We start from the raw sequence: 18,450 nt of genomic DNA, 5'->3' as shown, positions 1-18,450 counted from the left end.
AACCAGTGTGACATTATAATGAGTTAATGACAGTGTTCCATAAAATAAAAATGACACTTCCTGCGTGCTTTATTACAATGATGAAAGCCAGCTATGCTGATTCTCCTTGTTTTGTTTTTTTTTTAAATTTTATCTTCTGTATATCAAGAAAAGCTAAAGCAGTTGCCCCTGACTCATTTTCTGGCAAGGGGTGTATGCCATCTGAGAACCTTGTGGAACTATTGGCACATTATTTGACTAATTTGACAACTATCAATTGAAGATGATTTTGTGTGTTCCTTCCACCTTGTGCTCATAGCTACAGCGGATGCGTCCAGCATACCGTTGCTCATGGTTGAAGTGGAGCTCGTGTGCACCCACCCCATGCCGCTTCGCTTTCTACATAGCAGACCCAACACAGGCGAATTAATTGAATTCTTACAATTTGTCTTAGCTTTGGAAGATACAGATACTCCATATACATGCTGGTGAGAGGTAACAATTACTCAATGATTAATTGAGGCATGCACAAGCTAATTTGGACATCACATTGTGGTTAGCTAAAAATTGCCTTATCTGACGTTAGTGGACTTCAAACCCGTACGTAGTTTCACATATGCAGAGTCAACCAACCCATTTAGTTCAATGGTTACGGGCTAAACCATAAACTTGAAGACAATAAATCAAATGTGAATCCCCCAGATAATGGGTTCTCTCAAAAAGAAAATGTAAAAAGGTTGAACTAAGACGACTATAGAGGGTTTGCTGAAGTTCCTTCACTTGGATGAGTAGTGCAACTTCTCTATGCAATGTATCTTTCTAGTTGAGCTCGAATTGTCAAGCGCAAGTTCAACTTTGTCATCCCCAACTCTTTTGCCTACTGCGGAGGTGCTTAGTTTCCTTTCTTTTTAAGTCCAGGCATGATGTTATCTAGCAAAACAACTCATCTTCATGTGAAAATGTACGATTTTTTTAGAAGTCTACCATTATTAGAAAGAAAATGTGGAAGCAAGCTTTAGATGAAAGAAATTCTTCAAAAATCATAAAAAGGGGCATTGTCGACATTTAATGCGAGGACTAGTTTGTGGTCAAAAACAAGTTGGGGGGTAGCAAGAGAGAAAACATACAGTTGCGGGAATAGAACTATAATTAATCTCCTTTCCTACTTACACGGGGCAGCTGTTAAAACAGCCCCTATAAATTGTGGAAGTAGTCGAAATAGTACAAATCAAAATTCAAAAACAACGGTTATCATAAACCCCAGATACCAAGAACTGTATAGGGAAGGGAGCAGAAGGATGGGCGTAAAGAACCTTTGGGACATCTTAGAATCTTGCAAGAAAACTCTTCCTCTTCATCATCTCCAGTAAGTCTTCTGTTCCCACTTCACCCCTACCTTTTTATTTTTCTAAAACACCACAATCTTTTACTTGTTGTGGTTCTTCTACTTAATTCGGGATTTGGTGCGCGTAAAAGGAACAAGAGGGTATGTATAGATCTTTCTTGCTGGATAGTTCAACTTCAAAATGTCAACAAATCCCACTGTGCCATCAAAGACAAGCTTTATCTCAGGGGTCTCTTCCACCGCCTTAGAGCTCTCACTGCTTTGAATTGTAGCCTCATTTTTGTCACCGGTAATTTTTTTTTTCTTTCTTTGTGCAAATCTATACTTTACTTTTTTTCTTTCAATTAACAAGTATTTTACTTGCTATTGTTGTATTCATAATTAGTTTACTGTGTATGATGGTGAAGATTCTTAATTGTAGTACTCAAGACATTATTGATATTTGGGTTTGGTTCCACATAGATGCTGCTCTGCTGCTATCAAGTTGCGGGCGGCTCACCACCCACAAAAGTATTGTTGCTTCACAATTTTTAGCAGTCCCTGGGAAACATCTATTTAGGGTGTGTTTGATATGAAAGAAAATCTTTTTCCTGAAAATAAGGATTTTTTAAACTTATTTTCCGGAGTTTGGTAACAGGGCGGCCCAAGGGTCAAGCCATTAAAGCAAGGGCTTTAGGCCCCCAATTTTTGGGGCCCCAAATTTTTCTTTTTGTTTCCTACTTATAAATGTATTAAGATCCCGACTAATTAAGATTCGTACCGCGTAAGGCCTAGTAGAAAAGTGAACACATTTTAATAGAATTTTACCAGGGCTCAAACTCAATATATCTAATTAAGGTAAATTGGATCATATACATCTCACAACAATCTTTAGAGATAACGTCTAAATATATTAGGTATTTTAAAATAAAAAAGTAAAATATTTTATAAAAAGTAAAGGTAACTTTTAGTTTAGTACTGGTGTAGACGTTTGAGAAAAAATTGGAGAAAGAGAATCACTCTCCTTGAACCCTTGTCACGAATATAAAACTTTTTATTATTTAAATTTTACGATTGACATCATTAGTGAGGTACCAATATTATTATTCTCCTTTTATATTTCTCACTAACAACGTGTAATAAATTTTTAAAATTCGTTTTTTGGTATCTTCAGTGGTCCAAGTCTTATTTTTTATCTTTCTCATCAATTGGTTTCTGCAAAAAAACTTAAGTTTTTGATAGTTATATTGTTCTCCGTTGAAAGAATTTTTTTTATTTTTTCTGAAAAAACAAAAGTTGAAGAGTATTGTTTAATAAAACTATATTGCGCATTCTTTTTTTCTTTCTTTTTTTCTCAGATTTCAAGCATTTCAACAAATATATAAGAACATCAAAAATTATTTCAATATCAAGTTATCAACTTCTGTAATCTGGTTCTATTATCTAAGATCAACAATATCTTAGGAGATATTGAATTATTTATAAAATAAATTATTAACAACTTTTGAATTGATTTTTGCTGAAAGGCCCCAGATTAAAAATTGGCTTTAGGCCACCAATCTTCTCGGGCCACCTCTGTTTGGTAAGTAAGTAGAAAATATTGTCCTTATAGCATTTATATATAATCTAGATAATTACGATGGGGTCCCGGGGTGGGGGTGGGGGTGGGGAGAGGGGGAGCTGGAATGGTACTTGTGGAACTTGTTTTCCCTACTCCTACCAGGAACTTGTTTTCCTAGAGAAAATATTTTCCAAAACATTTTGACCAACCAAACATGGAAAAATTGAAAAATATTTTCTGGAAAATGTTTTCCTCCCTACCAAATGCACTTAGACAAAGAAATTTAGAGTCTTTATGGTCTCTGAAAACTTCTTGAAAACTAAGCATGCTTATGGTGTTAGAATGTTTTAGCTAACCGCAACTTGGTTGGGACTGAGGCGTTTTGGTGTTGGTTGTATGTGTTGGAATGTCCATATTGGCTGTTAGAGTATAGGGATTGACAGCACTTAATACATGATGCACATCTCAGTGGCACTTTTTCCCTTTTTCAGATGGAGCCATTCCTGCTATCAAATCATCTACTTATAGAAAGCGACTAAATCCTGGAAATGTGGTAGGACTACTTAATTATCTGTTTTCGCTTATTTGCTTCTGCCCTCTGCTCACACTCCTTCTTTAATTATTTGCTTACCTACATTCTATTTTACTTTGCTCATTATACTCTAGCTTTACATAATGTAGCTCACTCAAGATGAGGCGATTAAACCGTCATCAATACGAAGAAATGCAGGATCTGAATTTTCACGCATGATAAAGGAGGCTAAAGTTCTTGGAAATGCACTTGGAATTCCGTGCTTAGATGGGTAACCCTTTACTTGTGCATTTGTTTTATTGATCTGTCAGAAAGCAAATTCATGTAAATGATAAAAGGAAATCAACTATCTTTTGAGACGATGGTTTTCATCTTCTATTCTATGGGGATATTATCAGACGTTAGTTTTACATCTTAACTTGCTCCAGGTGTCTATACTTGAAAGAATACATGTTTTCAGAAACCAGGTCATTCCTTGTGATAACAGTGCCTTGAATTGTGAATTGACAGTGCTTTAGTGAGTTGTGTGATATGATACTTATAACTGTTGGAGTGTAGAAAATAACTCTTTGCAACTATTGACTGCTGGAATCTGCCAAAAATTTCAGGATTGAGGAGGCTGAAGCTCAATGCGCACTATTAAACTATGAATCATTCTGTGTAAGTGGAAGTCATTGATCCATTATGCTAGTAATGCTTCATTTCAGAGGACTAAGCTAGTTTTTCCTGATATAATCGTGGTTCTAAAACTCTGTTGTTTAAAAAATTTATTACCACAACAATTATTGTTTGTTTACACTGGAGCAACCTCATTTTGTATCACACAGTACTGATTGTAATTATCAGGATGGATGTTTCACATCAGATTCTGATGCCTTCTTATTTGGGGCAAGGACAGTGTATAGAGATATTTGCCTTGGTGAGAATTGAGATATTATTGGTTTGTTCTTTTCTTTTGACTCTTGGTAGTGGCTTTTAATTATTTTGATGTACTCATACTTCTAGTTTGCGAGATTCAGGGGAAGGTGGGTATCTTGTTTGCTATGAAATGGATGATATTGAGAGAAAGCTTGGACTTGGAAGGAACTCCTTGGTAATTATTTTACTTTTTTCTTCCAGCACTATTTATTACAATGTAAAGAATATTGTTCTCAGTCGTGATACTTGGCATCCAAATAGAATAAATTGTAAACCATATCAGTCTAAGGGAACACACTTCCAATCAATCTTGTGGGAAAAGAAGACTTATTTCATTTCTTAGTTTTATTCTAGACTGCAATACAATGATATGATCACCTGTTAGGAAATTTGTTGCAGCTTGCAAGTATTATATCCTGATAAATGATGTGAATGGAGAAACTGTGAATATTTCTGATTCTATGACGTCTGATGGCTTCAGAATATTTTGACCTTGCTTGTGTGTGGAATAGATCAACAGTTGCAACTCATTGTCTAAATTTCTGATGTATTTGTTGGGCTTTCTTTTGGGAATTCTTATTTCCAGATAACGCTGGCTGTTATTCTTGGTGGTGATTACTCTGAAGGAGTTTATGGGCTTGGTCGGGTAAGTCTTGGAAATTTTGTTTCTTGTATCCGGCAGGCATTATTTCTCCTCTCAATTTAACATGTCTATGATCTGAAATGGGTTGAACTTTTATGCTTATGGTATGACATGCTTTTGTGTTGATAGGAATCAGCTTGTCAGATTGTTAAATCAATTGGTGATAGTGCTGTTCTTCAATGGATTGCATCAGAAGGATTTTCCTTTGTAAAGAAGCAAAAAGGTTCTAAGAAACAGACTGAAAATGACAAATGCAATGGTAGAGAAAATGCTGCAGAGTATAAAAATCCTAACGGTGAGTCCCTCGGAACGAGGGGAAACTAAGAAGAAGAAATTTTATCCGAGTGTTGACTAGTACTTGGTAATCACTGTTACGTTTATGTTTAAATCCCTGCTGTTTTTCCTTTTTGCATTAGGAAGCAAATGCCCTTCACTAATGAAAATTCAGACGTTGCAAGTATTAAATGCATATCTGAAACCAAAGTGCCATTCAGCAGAATCTGATGCTGTACAACGGTAGATTCTTATTTGAGACAGCATTTATACAAAGTTACACTCTTTTTTTTCTTCTTTTCCTCCTTTTTTTTTGTTTTTCTGTTTTGCCTTTTTGGTTGAAGTTTTACCACATTACATTGTGCTGATAATAAATCTGTTGACATGTCAGTTAAGAACCAAGAAGTCTGAAAAGAAAGATATTTGTTGCAGGATTCTTGCATTGTATCCATATAGCCGCAGCCAGCTTCAGCAAATATGCACTGAATTTCTTGATTGGCCTCCTGAGAAGACAGGTGTTTCTCTAAGCCAAACCTTGGTGCTTCATACAAGCTGATGTGAATTCTATTTCATGCACTTATTTATCTTACCTGTTTCCTTTGATTCGGCATCTACCGTGGATAACTCCAACTACGATTGTCTTTTTTTTTTTTTTTTTTTGAAAATTGATAGTTTCATTTTTTGTAATTGTTAAAAGAATTACGTATACGATAGCTTAGACGTTGGTCCAATTAATGAGAAACTTGTCTACTCTGAAACCCTCTGTTTTTTGTGGCTCAGACGAGTATATCCTTCCGAAGATTGCTGAAAGGGAACTGCGGAGATTCGCCAACTTGCGGTCCACTGCATCACAAGTGGGAGTCCAGCTTCCATTGAATGAGGTAATACTCATCCTACTACAATGAATGCTCAATTTTACTTAATATCACTTTTTGTGTTTCAAACTCAGTGGTTTCTGAAATGAACTTTGCTTCCGTACAGTAGTTTATTATCAAGATCATTTACGCCCTTCTGCGTATGTCTACCTGAGAATGATCCCCGTGATGATAGTAGCATCTGCATAACTTCATTGCACTTCTCTATTCAGAGATGATAATGACACTTCTTTATTGCTTATCCAAATTGTTATCTGTACCAGTTAACTAAACCAAAATAGTTGGGTTCTGGAAAGTAGATGAGAGATGGTTGTATGGTTCTTTTTGCTTTGATAAGACCAGTGATTCAGGGAACATGTACCGAGTTTTCTTGCTCTAGCATTCTGGATAAGTTTGCTACTTTGTGACATGAGCGCCAAAATGGAGAATATAAAATAAAACAGTACATGATTTGGAAAACATTCTCTCACTCAATTTGAGAGTTGGGGTTGCACATTTAACGCCATAACGGACTTGAATGTAATGTAATATTGCTGAAAGGAGAAATCAAAGTAATATGACTGCAGAAGACGTTTCACATCTTAATTAAGAAAAGAGATTGCATATCCAAAAGACTTTGTAAATAGAATAACAATTTTATGGACTCATCACTATAGGGGCCTGACATTTGTGCCATATGAAAATTAGATGTCTTAAATGTGTGAACAGTTTGTGATGTCTGCTTTATCCGTGAGAAAGAAGTTTGGTATGTTGCGGGCTGCACATCAGCCTTGAGTTATTGTTATCTTAATATCATTGTGATAATTTTGTCGGAATTTTTTTTCTATTGCATTATATTTCATTTTATCCTAGTTTGCTTCTGGAAATGATTTCTAAGATCCGAACATGCACAGATGCCAATAAAGTGTCCTTTATCTCGAATTATAAAGCCGAGGAAAGTTCAAGGAGTAGATTGCTTTGAGGTATCTTGGGAAGAAATGGATGGACTTGAAACCTCTATAGTACCAGCTGATCTCGTTCAGAGGTATGTCAACTATTAACTTGATGACTTACAGAGTTCTAATGATTTATGTGAGAGAGCAGGGGAAAATATATTATTGATGTTCTTTAAGTGTTTTACAATAGCCCTATTTGTATACAATGTTTACATATACCTAAAGCCTTTTATACCAATGTGGGACACTATACATGAACTAATTATAATACTCCCCCTCACGCTGGTGCATATAAATTATATGTACCGAGATTGTTACATATATAACTAATACGAGGGCCGGTGAGGGACTTGATGAAAATATCTGCAAGTTGATCATTTGATTTCACAAACTTTATACCAATATCTCCCGAGATAATCTTATCTATGATGAAGTAATAGTCAATCTCAATGTGTTTGGTCTGCTCATTGAACATTGGATTTGATGCAATGTGAAGGGCAGCTTGATTATCACGCACAAGTTCCATCTGACTGATTTCTCCAAATTTTAATTTTTTTAGCAACTGTTTAACCCAAACTAGCTCACATGTCGCAAGAGCCATGGCTCGATATCTGCTTCAGTTCTAGATCGAGCAACTACATTATGTTTCTTACTTTTCTAAGAGACCAAATTACCTCCTACTAAAACACAATATCCAGATGTGGAACGTCTATTAGAAGGTGATCTTGCCCAATCAGCATCTGTGTATCCAACAATATGCTCATGGCCTTGATCCTCGAACCTTTTTTGGAGCTGATTTTATATACCGAAGAATGCGAACAAATGCATCCCAATGACTATTGCAGGGAGAGTCCATAAACTGACTTACAACACTCACAGGAAATGAAATGTCAGGACTAGTGACCGTGAGATAATTCCATTTGCCAACCAACCGCCTATATCTTGCAGGATCGCTAAGAGGCTCCCCTGTCCTGGCAGAAGCTTAGCATTCGAATCCATAGGAGTGTCATCAGGTCTGCAACCCATCATTTATGTCTCCTCAAGAATGTCTAAATCATACTTTCTTTGTGAAATAACAATACCTGAACACCTATCATTCATGTCTCCTCAAGAATGTCTAAATCATACTTTCTTTGTGAAATAACAATACCTGAACTAGACTGCGCGACCTCAATATCTAGAAAGTACTTCAATCTGCCGAGATCCTTAGTCTAAAAGTGCTAAAAGAGATGTCGTTTCAGACTAATAATGTCACCCTGATCATTGCCAATAATAACAATATCATCAATATAAACCACCTGATAAATACATAGATTAGAAGCAGAAAGCCGATAAAACACTGAGTGATCAGCTTCACTACGAGTCGTGCTGAACTACTGGATAATTGTGTTGAACTTGCCAAACCAGGCTCGAAGAGATTGTTTCAAACCATAAAGTGACATGCGTAATCGACATACAAGACCGCTAGACTCCCCTGAGCAACAAAACTAGGTGGTTGCTCCATATAAACTTCATCCTCAAGATCACTGTGGAGAAAGTCATCCTTAATGTCAAACTGATAAAGAGGCCAATGACAAACAACCATGGATAGAAAAAGGTGAACAAATGCGACTTTAGCCACGGGAGAGAAAGTGTCACTAAAATCAATCCCAAATATCTGAGTATATCCTTTTGCAACCAGACGAGCTTTAAGCCGATCAACCTGGCCATCCGGGCCTATTTTGATAGCATAAACCCAACGACAACCAACAATAGACATACTTGAAGGAAGAGGAACAAGCTCTCAAGTACCACTCGTATGTAAAGCAGACATCTCGTCAATTATAGCCTGTTGCCATCTTGGATGAGATATTGTCTCGCCTGTATACTTAGGAATAGAAACAATGGACAAAGATGATACAAAAGCATAATGGGGTGATGACAAACGGTGATAACTTAAACCAACATAATGGAGGTTAGGATTAAGTGTGGATCGTACACCTTTCTGAAGTGCAATTGGTGGACTAGAAGGAAACAAGTCCGTAGTAGGTGCAAAAGCTTATGCAGGACGTGAATTATTTGGGTCTGATGCTGGACGTGGACGACGATGATAAGTCAAGAGTGATGGCCTTGTGGTTGGAGATGTAGGAGGAGCAACTAGACTCCTCAGAAGTCTGTAGGTAGGAGTGGCTATGATGGTATTGTGGACGTCGATGGGGATGAAAGAGGAGGAACAATAGATTCCTCACAAGTAGGTACATATAAGGCCTAAGATATATCAAGACGATTAGATGAAGTAAAGTAAGGTTGAGACTGAAAGAACGTGACATCGGCTGACATATACAAAGATCGGGTGAGTAACAACGATACCCCTTTGAACCCGAGAATAGCCAAGGAAGACACACTTGAGAGCACGAGGAGTTAATTTATCTTTTTCGGGAGCTAAGTCATGAACAAAACATGTACTCCAAAAAACAGAAGGAGGAAGAGAGTACAAAGGTGTCATATGGAAAAGTACTAAACATGGAATCTGATTTTTAGTGGAAGATGACAAGCTGTAAGAACTGCTTCGCTCCAGAAACGCAGCGGAGCATGGGATTGAATGAGAGGCTTGCGAGCAGTTTCAAGATGCCTATTCTTTCTTTCTGCTGCCCTATTCTGTTGAGGAGTATACTGATAAGATGTCTGGTAGATAATTCCTTGAGAAATCATAAACTTTTGAGACTGAGAGGATAAATATTCTAAGGCATTATCACTATGAAAAGTGTGAAAAGAAACACCAAGGTTTTAATTTAAGCACAAAAACTATGGAATATTGAGAACAACTCAGAACGATTTTATTAGGAAAATCCAAGTACATCTTGAGTAATCATTGATGAGACTAACATAATAACGAAATCCTAAGGTTGAGCTGGCTCTACTAGGATCCCATATATGATATATCAGAATGAACTAAAGAAAAAACAGACTCTGCACGTCTCTCAGCACTACGTGAAAATGTAGATTGAATAGGTTTCCCAAGTTGACTCGATTCACAATCTAATGTAGACAAACTAGACATATTAGGCACCATCTTCTGAAGCTTGGATAAACTTGGATGTCCTAACGTCTGTGAATTTGGTCCGGAGGATCTGTAGCTGGACATGATGTGGAGGGATTGAGTGAGTTAAGATAGTAAAAGCCTTGTGATTCACGCCCTGTAACAAAAAAAATCATCAATAAAATATATACCACTCTGGAGGGCACGAGTCAAACGACTAACAGATGCAAGATTAAAAAGACAACCAAGGATATAAAGAAAATAATCTAAAGTCACAGAGGGCAGGGGATTAGCTTGTCCAACTCCTTTTGCTTTTGTTTGGACTCCACTGGCTAGTGTAATATTGGGAAGAGATTGTGAATAAACAATATTTGACAGAAGTGACTTATTACCAGAAATATGATCAGAGGTGCCTGAGTCCATGACCCATGGTCCAAGAGTAGTAGACCGGGAAATACAAGCAAAGAAATTACCGACATCATTAGTATTAGTTTGATCGACAAAGGCTACTTGTGGAGGTGTTTGCTTAGTTGCTCGATACTGAAGAAACTCATTATACTCCCCTTCGGATAAAGAAAATCCCTGGTTACCTGCAGTCTCAATCTGAGCAACACGAGCATTTCTAGGTGGTCGACCATGCAAAGAGTAACACACCTCACGAGTGTGCCCAAGCTTGTTACAATAAGAATACTTTGGTTGAATTCTTCCAAAACGACCTCCTCCTCGTCTATTCTCCAAAGTCTGAGGTGCTCGATTTTCCACTGTCTGGGATGCAAGAACAGAGGAGTCAGCTATCTGCAACGCGAAGTAATTGGGTAATCGAGTTCATCAACTATGGGGACAGTCGGACTAGCCAAAATCTGGTCGCGCACTAAATCAAGGTCATTAGGAAGTCCAGCGAGGGTAAAAAATAGAAACATCTTCTGTCGTTGCTCTTGTTGCTTTTCGACACTAGTAGAAACTGGCATCAACTTCTCAAATTCCTCCATGGTTGTATGTACTTGTTCCAAGTAAGTAGACATATCTAATTCCTGTTTCTTTAAATTTGTCGTCCGTGATATTATATCATAGAAACGAGATATGTCATTAGTGTATAAAGTGCGAGCCTTTTTCCAAACCAAATAACATGTCTGGAATGGACGAAATAAGGGCATCAACTTGGAATCAATAGATCGCCACAGGGTACTACATAATTAAGCATCGATCTTCTCCCAAAGTGCTTTGGGTTTTTCATCTCTTTCTCTAGACTTTTTGATTAAATGATCTTAAACACATTGACCTTTACACCACAACTCGACAGATGAAGACCAAGCTAAGTAGTTTGAACTTCCCATTAAAGGTTCGGAGGTAGTCACAACATCGAACTTCCAGAGCCCGTATTTTTAGATCCAAAAACATCAACTCCCAAAGACATCGTTGGATTGAACAAAGGTCTAGCAAATTATCACCAAATAACAGAAAGAATCAACTGTCACTCGCTGAAACAGATGGACACACTGTATATGCCGGAAAAATTACTGTAGCTGCCGGAAAATCAGTGTAGTCGCCGAAAAAATCTCAAAGTGCTTGGAATAAAAAGAAAACAGTATGGGCCTGGTCAGAATTACTAGGCGATAAAATTGTTCTGAAGAATATTTTTCAAAAAAATCGCCTGAACAAGGGTCATGCGCCGACGTGTGGGTCTGACGCGCCACCGGCTCGGCTTCAAAAGTTCTGGAGGCGTGTGAGGGCGTGTGATTGGGGTTCTGCTGGTGTGGTTTTCTGGGGTTTGGTCGCCTGAGAATTCCGCACCTACTGATGGTGTTACTTTTCATAAAAAAAAAAAAAAACTGAAACTCACCGGAAAAAAGGCACGGTGACTGTCCCGAACTCGCCGGTTACTGCACAGTGGGGATTTCTCACTAGTTGCTCTGATATCATGTGAGAATGCACGGGAAAATATATTATTGATATACTTTAAGTGTTTTACAATAACCCTATTTATATCCAATGTTTACATATACCTAAAGCCTTCTATGCCAATATGGTACACTATACATGAATTAATTCTAACAATTTAAGGGGCTACTAATTTACAGTAAGATCAGTTTTTATACATCATCAAAAGCAAAAGGAAAATAACCATTTGCCTGAACCATTTTGAAACTGGTTTCAGATGGTAATGAAAATTACTGAAAACTTTTTTGATTATATTATTACGAAGAGTATTTTAACAAATTAGTGTATAGAAATCTTATTCTGTTTTACTCCTGAATAGATTGAGTGAGCAAGAACTCTTTTTGGGTTCAACAGCTCATGTAAATTCATACTATGTTATCACATGGGTTGGTGATAGTATTGACCTAAATACAACTTAATGCATCAAACACGACATTTTAAAAGATGAAGGACATCTGAAACAAACTGCATCTTGCTTGGGTATTTTTGTGAAGACCTGAAATTTTTTATGTATGAATAGCAAGACATTTCACAATACATATCAAAGCCTCACACCATCTACTCAATGCAAGCAAAAACTAGGAAGTACATTTTTCTAGGAACTAAAGAAGCATAGTTTTCTTGTCATTGTAAAATGTCTTTACATGGAAGTTCATTTATATGGAATGGAAAACCCCTATATTCCATGGATGGCCAATGGAGTTTATAGAAGGCTATTCCAAAAATAAGCGTGTGTTATGCATATCAAATTGAAGAGATTTGGTCTGATCCCCAATAGAAGCCATACAAGATGGATTTCGGTCATACCTTTTGGAACAACCAAAATCTCCAATTTCTGGAGTGGTATCGCTTATTAAGCATAAATAGAGTAGTAAAAGGACCTATTCATGTTTATTCAGAATAAGCCATCAACAATTTTTTTTCGTACTTTAGTTTTTGAAAAAGAGTTAATTCATTACGACTCTCTCTTTCTAATTATAAATTCATAATCATCAACTTAGGCCCTCTGGCGAAGTGACTTTTAGATCAGTGTGTTGGTTTGTGCTGTTTTATGTTATTCTGTCCAGCTTGTTAATATCTTTCTTATGGGATATTTTTTTGATGATATTCTGTTCTCAGGGAAAAAAGGCGTATCCTCACCTAGTATAGATGACTTATGCATATGCTTCTAGTACTTAACCATGATTAACTAATACGTATTTTTCACCTCAATTTATCACTTGATCATGATGAATTAATGTGATTTGGTGTAAACCCCGGTTATGTGTCAGATTTTTCCCTCTCAATTATGTTTACTGAAGGATGACATCACTGTTATTAAGGTTTCTTGTGCGTGTATTATAACACGGTTTTGGTCAAATCATGTTAGTTTGTGCTTCGAATGCAAGCCATTCTTATAGGCCAGATTGAACTTGCTGACGTCTCCCTGCACTAGAACATATTAAATTCAATGAGGATGATTAGTCGGTTTGCAAGTTCTCTTGAATTTTGTAATATTTGGCAGCCACCTCAGGCTATTTTTCAGTAAGGCTGACATAAAATGTATTCATTCCAGGTATCTTAGTAATTTTAAGCTCAGTTAAGAATAAAATACCAGATTCCTCGTTGTTGACGAAAAAATCGGTTGATCCATGTTATTGAATCTTTTATTCTTCTTTGCCAACAGGGCTTGTCCGGAAAGGATTTTGGAGTTCCAGGAAAGACGAGCTCAAGGAAAGAAAAGAAATAATACTAGACCAAGACGACCTAGACTAGAGAAAACGCCACCATTGGGTCAGATAGATCAAAAACTCGAAGACCTCTTGCTTGAGGTTGATCAAGAAAGCTCTCTCGCTGACGATGCCACAGTTTTATGTGGATCAGTATCAGGGGATGATGAAAGCATTGCTCAAATTCATGTAGACTCAAGCATACAGACACATAGTACGTGGAATGGCAACAGTGTCAACAAGGGTTTTGCTTCTGGGAGAGCTTATTGCCGAGAGGACGACATTTTACCAGCTTTATCTAAAGCTGAAGTAATTGATCTCACAAGTCCTCCACCAGTGCGGCATGCTTCTGGGAAATCTAAACACCAAGATGACAACGTTGAATGCATTAATGTAGTTGAGCTTAGTGATTCAGAAAATGATATGTTTTCCCCTGAACATATAAGGAGAGCCAGAGAACTGAGAATGTTCATTGCGGGAATTAAGGACAACCTCTACTGAAAGTGACCGTGGATATTTTTCCGGTGTAATGCGTGTGTATGTGTATATCTATTCTAATGTTTATCGTAAGTTGCCCATCTCTGGCAATTGCTCGCATGATGTCAACTTGTGATAATATCTTTTATTGGTTTGCTCTCCTAGACGAGCAACCTGTAGCCTTAGAATACCAGCCAGCTAGCTTCAAATGAGAATAAGCATGTTGAATGTGCTCTCTCTCTTGTAATTTTTTTTAAGCGAAAAGAAAACGACACCCCTTCTTCCTTAAAGCATTTCCAATTACTGATCAAGCTAATTCGCATTACTCTTGCTGTCTTGCACCGTGGTCCAGAGGAAAATCAAATGAAATAAGCAATAGACTCAAACTACTTGTGTTGTTGGATCTCATTACTCGCATGAGCGGAATATATGGGTACGTGAATCCATGATCTCTCCGTCAAACTATTTTTTTTATGTACATATTTTCTAAAATTGATCTATGATGATACCCATGCACCAAAGAGGCTTCATGATGCACTAGGTTAAATGCTGAGTGATTTACCTAGAGTACTAGGGATCAATTCCCACTTAATATTTTTTTCTCCTTTCTTTAGTAGTGCACCCATGTTATAAAACTCCTAGATCCGCCTCTGATTACTCGTCCTCCCTCCTTCCTAAAAAAATCAAACCGAAACAAATGCGTTGAAATTTAAGTTAGCTTCAGTGTGCAATAAAGGAAGTAAATACCGGAATATGAAAGAGGTGAATGCAGCAATAACAGTAGCCAACCGGAATATTGAGATAACTAGTACATTTCAAGGATTTGCCAATGAAATTCTTCAACTGGATTTTACGCCTATTATTAACATGTTGAAGAAGTCATATAACCTTCATGATGATTGCTTTGATAGTAGGCAAGGAAATGAAAACGTTGTTCGTTGATTTAGGGGAGACAATTTGCGTAACAAATGTTTTCGTAAAATGGGCAAACCACAATACCAGATTTGGCCATGCTATTCAAGACTGAGCACGTGCCAAGGAGAAGTTAGAGTGCTCTTCACGCTGAAGAAGATAAAGACGCCTGACTTCTTAGTAAGAAACACCGCACAAGCATCAGATTTTGTTATGAAACTTTCAGTTACTAACTTTCTAATGCTTCGTAATCTATTATATTATACCCATTGAGAGAGTAAGGCACCACATCTCCTACTTCATGTATTACACTTTGGTTATTTAAGGTACAGTTGAATGCCAATTGCCAAACCCCCAACCATCACCGCAAGAATTAAATAATTACATAAAAGAACAAAGGAACCGGAGAACTCCTCAGGTAAAAATTTATGCCAATTTAGAAAAGGCTTGACGTCCCTTGATGTTCTTGCTTGTGGGAAAAAAAGAGAAGAATATTGGACCTCTGAACATCTCAGCCACTCGGATAAAGTTGGATACCTTCAAAATTTACGTTCAGCTTTTAGAACTTAAAGCCTCAAGTGTGTTGCTTTTTTTACTGATATCCTTCTCAAATATAGAACATACATGAACTCGTCATTTTTTTTACTTCTTGCTGTATTCTTGTATTGCAGCTCGGTCACCATTGTACTAACAAAATCATATCATAGTTAGAATCACCATGGAAGAAGATCAGGTGAAGTTACTTCACATGCATCCAGGCCAACAGTTATCTGTTCATTCAGATGTATACAACTTTTAACTTAAATTGATAAATGAATCGCAAAAGGATGACTTTCGACACATAATGATACTGAACCACTGGTTTATGCAGGTCCAATCTCTGGAAAGGGCAGCAGACTACTATGGGATAAAGACAGATTATTGAAAATTGATGGGCAATAGGGAATACTTGGACACAAGAAGAATAAGAATAGAATTCTTAAATCCAGCCACAACACTTGGTGTAAGCCCATCTACTCCAACTTCCATGAGCAGGTTCTCATTATACCAGTGATTGTAGGCTGCAGCGAATTGGCAACTGAACTAGTCAAGATGCAGCTCTCCAGGCCGACTTGAACACTAACGTCATCTGAAAAGAAAAAAGAAAAGATTTTTCTTACATATGAAGCATTCATCCACTACCAGAGCATGGGTGTTCTACTTTTTAAGTTTATACTCTGGAATCATCAGGGAATACGACTAAGCCAGCACCTGCCATCCTATGAATTACTGTAGATATTAATTCTCATTTGGCTTAAGATGGAGCTTTCCTGCACCTCATATAAGTTGCTGATCATCCACACTCAAAAAATGAGCACAACCATATTGTTACTGAGAATTTAGAATGGCAATTATTTAATTAATTGAAGTGATTATCTTCAAAAGAGATTGAAAGTGAGCGTCGAAATCATCCTGAATCCCTTCTCCATATATGACTTATTAAATTGGATCCTATTAAACAAAAATAATTAACATCACTGAAAATTCTACTTGATAATAATTTTTATTAGCATCACCCTGCAATTTCAATATGTTATAAGATATGTCAGTAACCACCACCCAGTGAATGTATCTTGTCGCGGAGAATGATTATATTGCTTTATAAGATTCTCATTGTCGGTAAGCTTAACAGCATATACTTCATCACATGCCTCAATGTTGGACAGGAGCACTTAACAACCACCCACTTTAAACATGATCATTCTATCAAAAATAGTTTCCATCTCTAATGGACACACTTGAAGCTTGTATCTGAAAGGCACGTTTGACTAGACTATAAAGCTACAATGTTTAAATATATTAAGGCAACAGAGATTATGGTGAATATCTGTGAGAAACGGAATACTCAAAACGGTCACATTTCTTGCAATATAATTTGTTTGCAGTACCCTAGTATTTGGGGGAGTTAGACAGTCATTCTGCCCTTGGGACTTTCTTTATTCGGTAAAGGGTCATATATACCCTTTTAATATCGAAAATAAGTTATATATACCCTCCGTTTCACTTTCTTAATATTCATACTCCTACCATTACACTTGTGGGTTCAAAATACCCCCCACCCGTTAAATGACTTAAATCCCTCTACAAAACTTAAAAACTACATGTGGCACGCCTCTGGTTGCACTAAAATAACCTGCAACATTTTTATTCTATTTTATAAATCACACCCAACCCAGCTTCTTTACCCACCTCCATCCGAATTCCCTTATTGCAGCAAATGATGCACTTGTTTTTGGAGAAAAAGAAATTGGAAGTAATTTGTTGTATTTCAAAATACTAATACTTCAACTTATTCACAAAAAAAGAAGAAAAAAAAGAATTTAAACTTATCCCAAAGAATGATGGATGAGAAATATGAGAATTAAACTACACGAGAACATCGCTTACAAACTCATAATTTCATAAGTAGAAATTTATAAAATTTATTTTTGGATTTTTCTTGAACTAAAAAAAAAATTAAATCCAACAACGAAAAATATATTTAGATTCAAATTTCTGAAGTCTTTCTGCTTTTGAAGGTATTGAAAAGCATTCCACATTAGAGCATCACAAACCCAAAAAAAACATTGTGGGCTTTCTTGTCATCAAAAGGACAATACCGAAGCTTTAATAAGAGTACTAATGGGTAGTGAAAACAAAAAAGAGGAAAATCAAGAGAATCTTCTTTATCATCAGCAACAGCAGAAGAAGAGTTCATTAAGGAGTAAACAGCGCACTTTGTATTAGATGTTGCTATTGTTATTCTGAATCATCACTAAAATAAAACAAAGATAATAAGGGGGTGAGAATGATTTAAGAACGGGGGATTCGGACAATGTTGGCCGGGTGGGTAAATAAGTTGGATCAAGTGGGGTTTATTAAAAAATGGGGCGGGTTATTTTAGTGCAACCAGGGCGTGCCACATGTCATTTTTAAGTTTTGAGGAGGGATTTAACGAGTGAGGGGTATCTTTAACCCACAAGTATAACGGTAGGGGTATGAATACTAAGAAAGTGAAACGAAGGATATATATAACTTATTTTCGAATTGGTAACTATTGTATATATTAAAAACATCAGTACATAGGTTGCACTGAAAACCAAATTTACATGGAGAGGATTAGTAGATGTTCTAATTCGAGACCTAGCAAGATCCTAGTATGTCTATGATTGTCAATGTATCTTCTATGTAAATCTGTTTGCACCAAAAACAAAAAAGAAGAATACAATTGAGTTTGATCTTCTGCACTGGATTGCTTCTATCTTCAAAAACATCTAGCGTTCCTTTCCCTCCAAACTGTCCACTAGATAAAAGCCGGGACAATCCTCCATCTATC

The 18,450-nt window shown here is 36.9% G+C and overlaps 2 protein-coding genes across 4 annotated transcripts in view; one reads left to right on the top strand and one right to left on the bottom strand.

The window, feature by feature from the left end:
• Positions 1 to 254: 254 nt before the first annotated feature.
• On the top strand, positions 255 to 14,494 carry LOC107785640 (single-strand DNA endonuclease 1). Of its 2 annotated transcripts, XM_016606990.2 has the most exons (14): positions 255 to 1,345; positions 1,456 to 1,613; positions 3,356 to 3,417; positions 3,546 to 3,667; positions 4,005 to 4,056; positions 4,243 to 4,315; positions 4,416 to 4,489; positions 4,901 to 4,960; positions 5,087 to 5,252; positions 5,374 to 5,473; positions 5,663 to 5,745; positions 6,011 to 6,111; positions 6,999 to 7,129; positions 13,664 to 14,494. In XM_016606990.2, the coding sequence occupies exons 1-14, from the start codon at positions 1,278 to 1,280 to the stop codon at positions 14,205 to 14,207; spliced, it is 1,794 nt and encodes a 597-aa protein (XP_016462476.1). In that variant the 5' UTR covers positions 255 to 1,277; the 3' UTR covers positions 14,208 to 14,494. The 2 variants fall into 2 exon arrangements, with proteins under 2 accessions (XP_016462476.1, XP_075111453.1); XM_075255352.1 differs by lacking the exons at positions 255 to 1,345; positions 1,456 to 1,613 and having other exon boundaries at positions 3,531 to 3,667.
• A 1,283-nt stretch (positions 14,495 to 15,777) lies between these two features.
• LOC107801185 (DNA mismatch repair protein MSH3) overlaps positions 15,778 to 18,450 on the bottom strand; it is a 28,004-nt gene continuing 25,331 nt past the window's right edge. For both annotated transcript variants that reach the window (XM_075255350.1, XM_075255351.1), the window contains exon 15: positions 15,778 to 16,224. The gene's annotated coding sequence lies outside the window, so the exon portion shown is untranslated. The remainder of the gene's footprint in view (positions 16,225 to 18,450) is intronic.

This window comes from Nicotiana tabacum, chromosome 6 (genome assembly GCF_000715075.1).
Source record: "Nicotiana tabacum cultivar K326 chromosome 6, ASM71507v2, whole genome shotgun sequence".
NCBI lineage: Eukaryota > Viridiplantae > Streptophyta > Magnoliopsida > Solanales > Solanaceae > Nicotiana > Nicotiana tabacum.
Note: the sequence above shows the minus strand (reverse complement) of the source record. Positions and strands in the feature narration are given on the sequence as shown.

Bases quoted from the DNA above. Each gene is read 5' to 3' on its own strand.
- LOC107785640 (XM_016606990.2), top strand. From the start codon at position 1,278: ATGGGCGTAAAGAACCTTTGGGACATCTTAGAATCTTGCAAGAAAACT. The intron at 3,668-4,004 runs GTAACCCTTTAC...CAAAAATTTCAG, and splicing joins GGAATTCCGTGCTTAGATGG to GATTGAGGAGGCTGAAGCTC. The intron at 5,474-5,662 runs GTAGATTCTTAT...TATTTGTTGCAG, and splicing joins GAATCTGATGCTGTACAACG to GATTCTTGCATTGTATCCAT.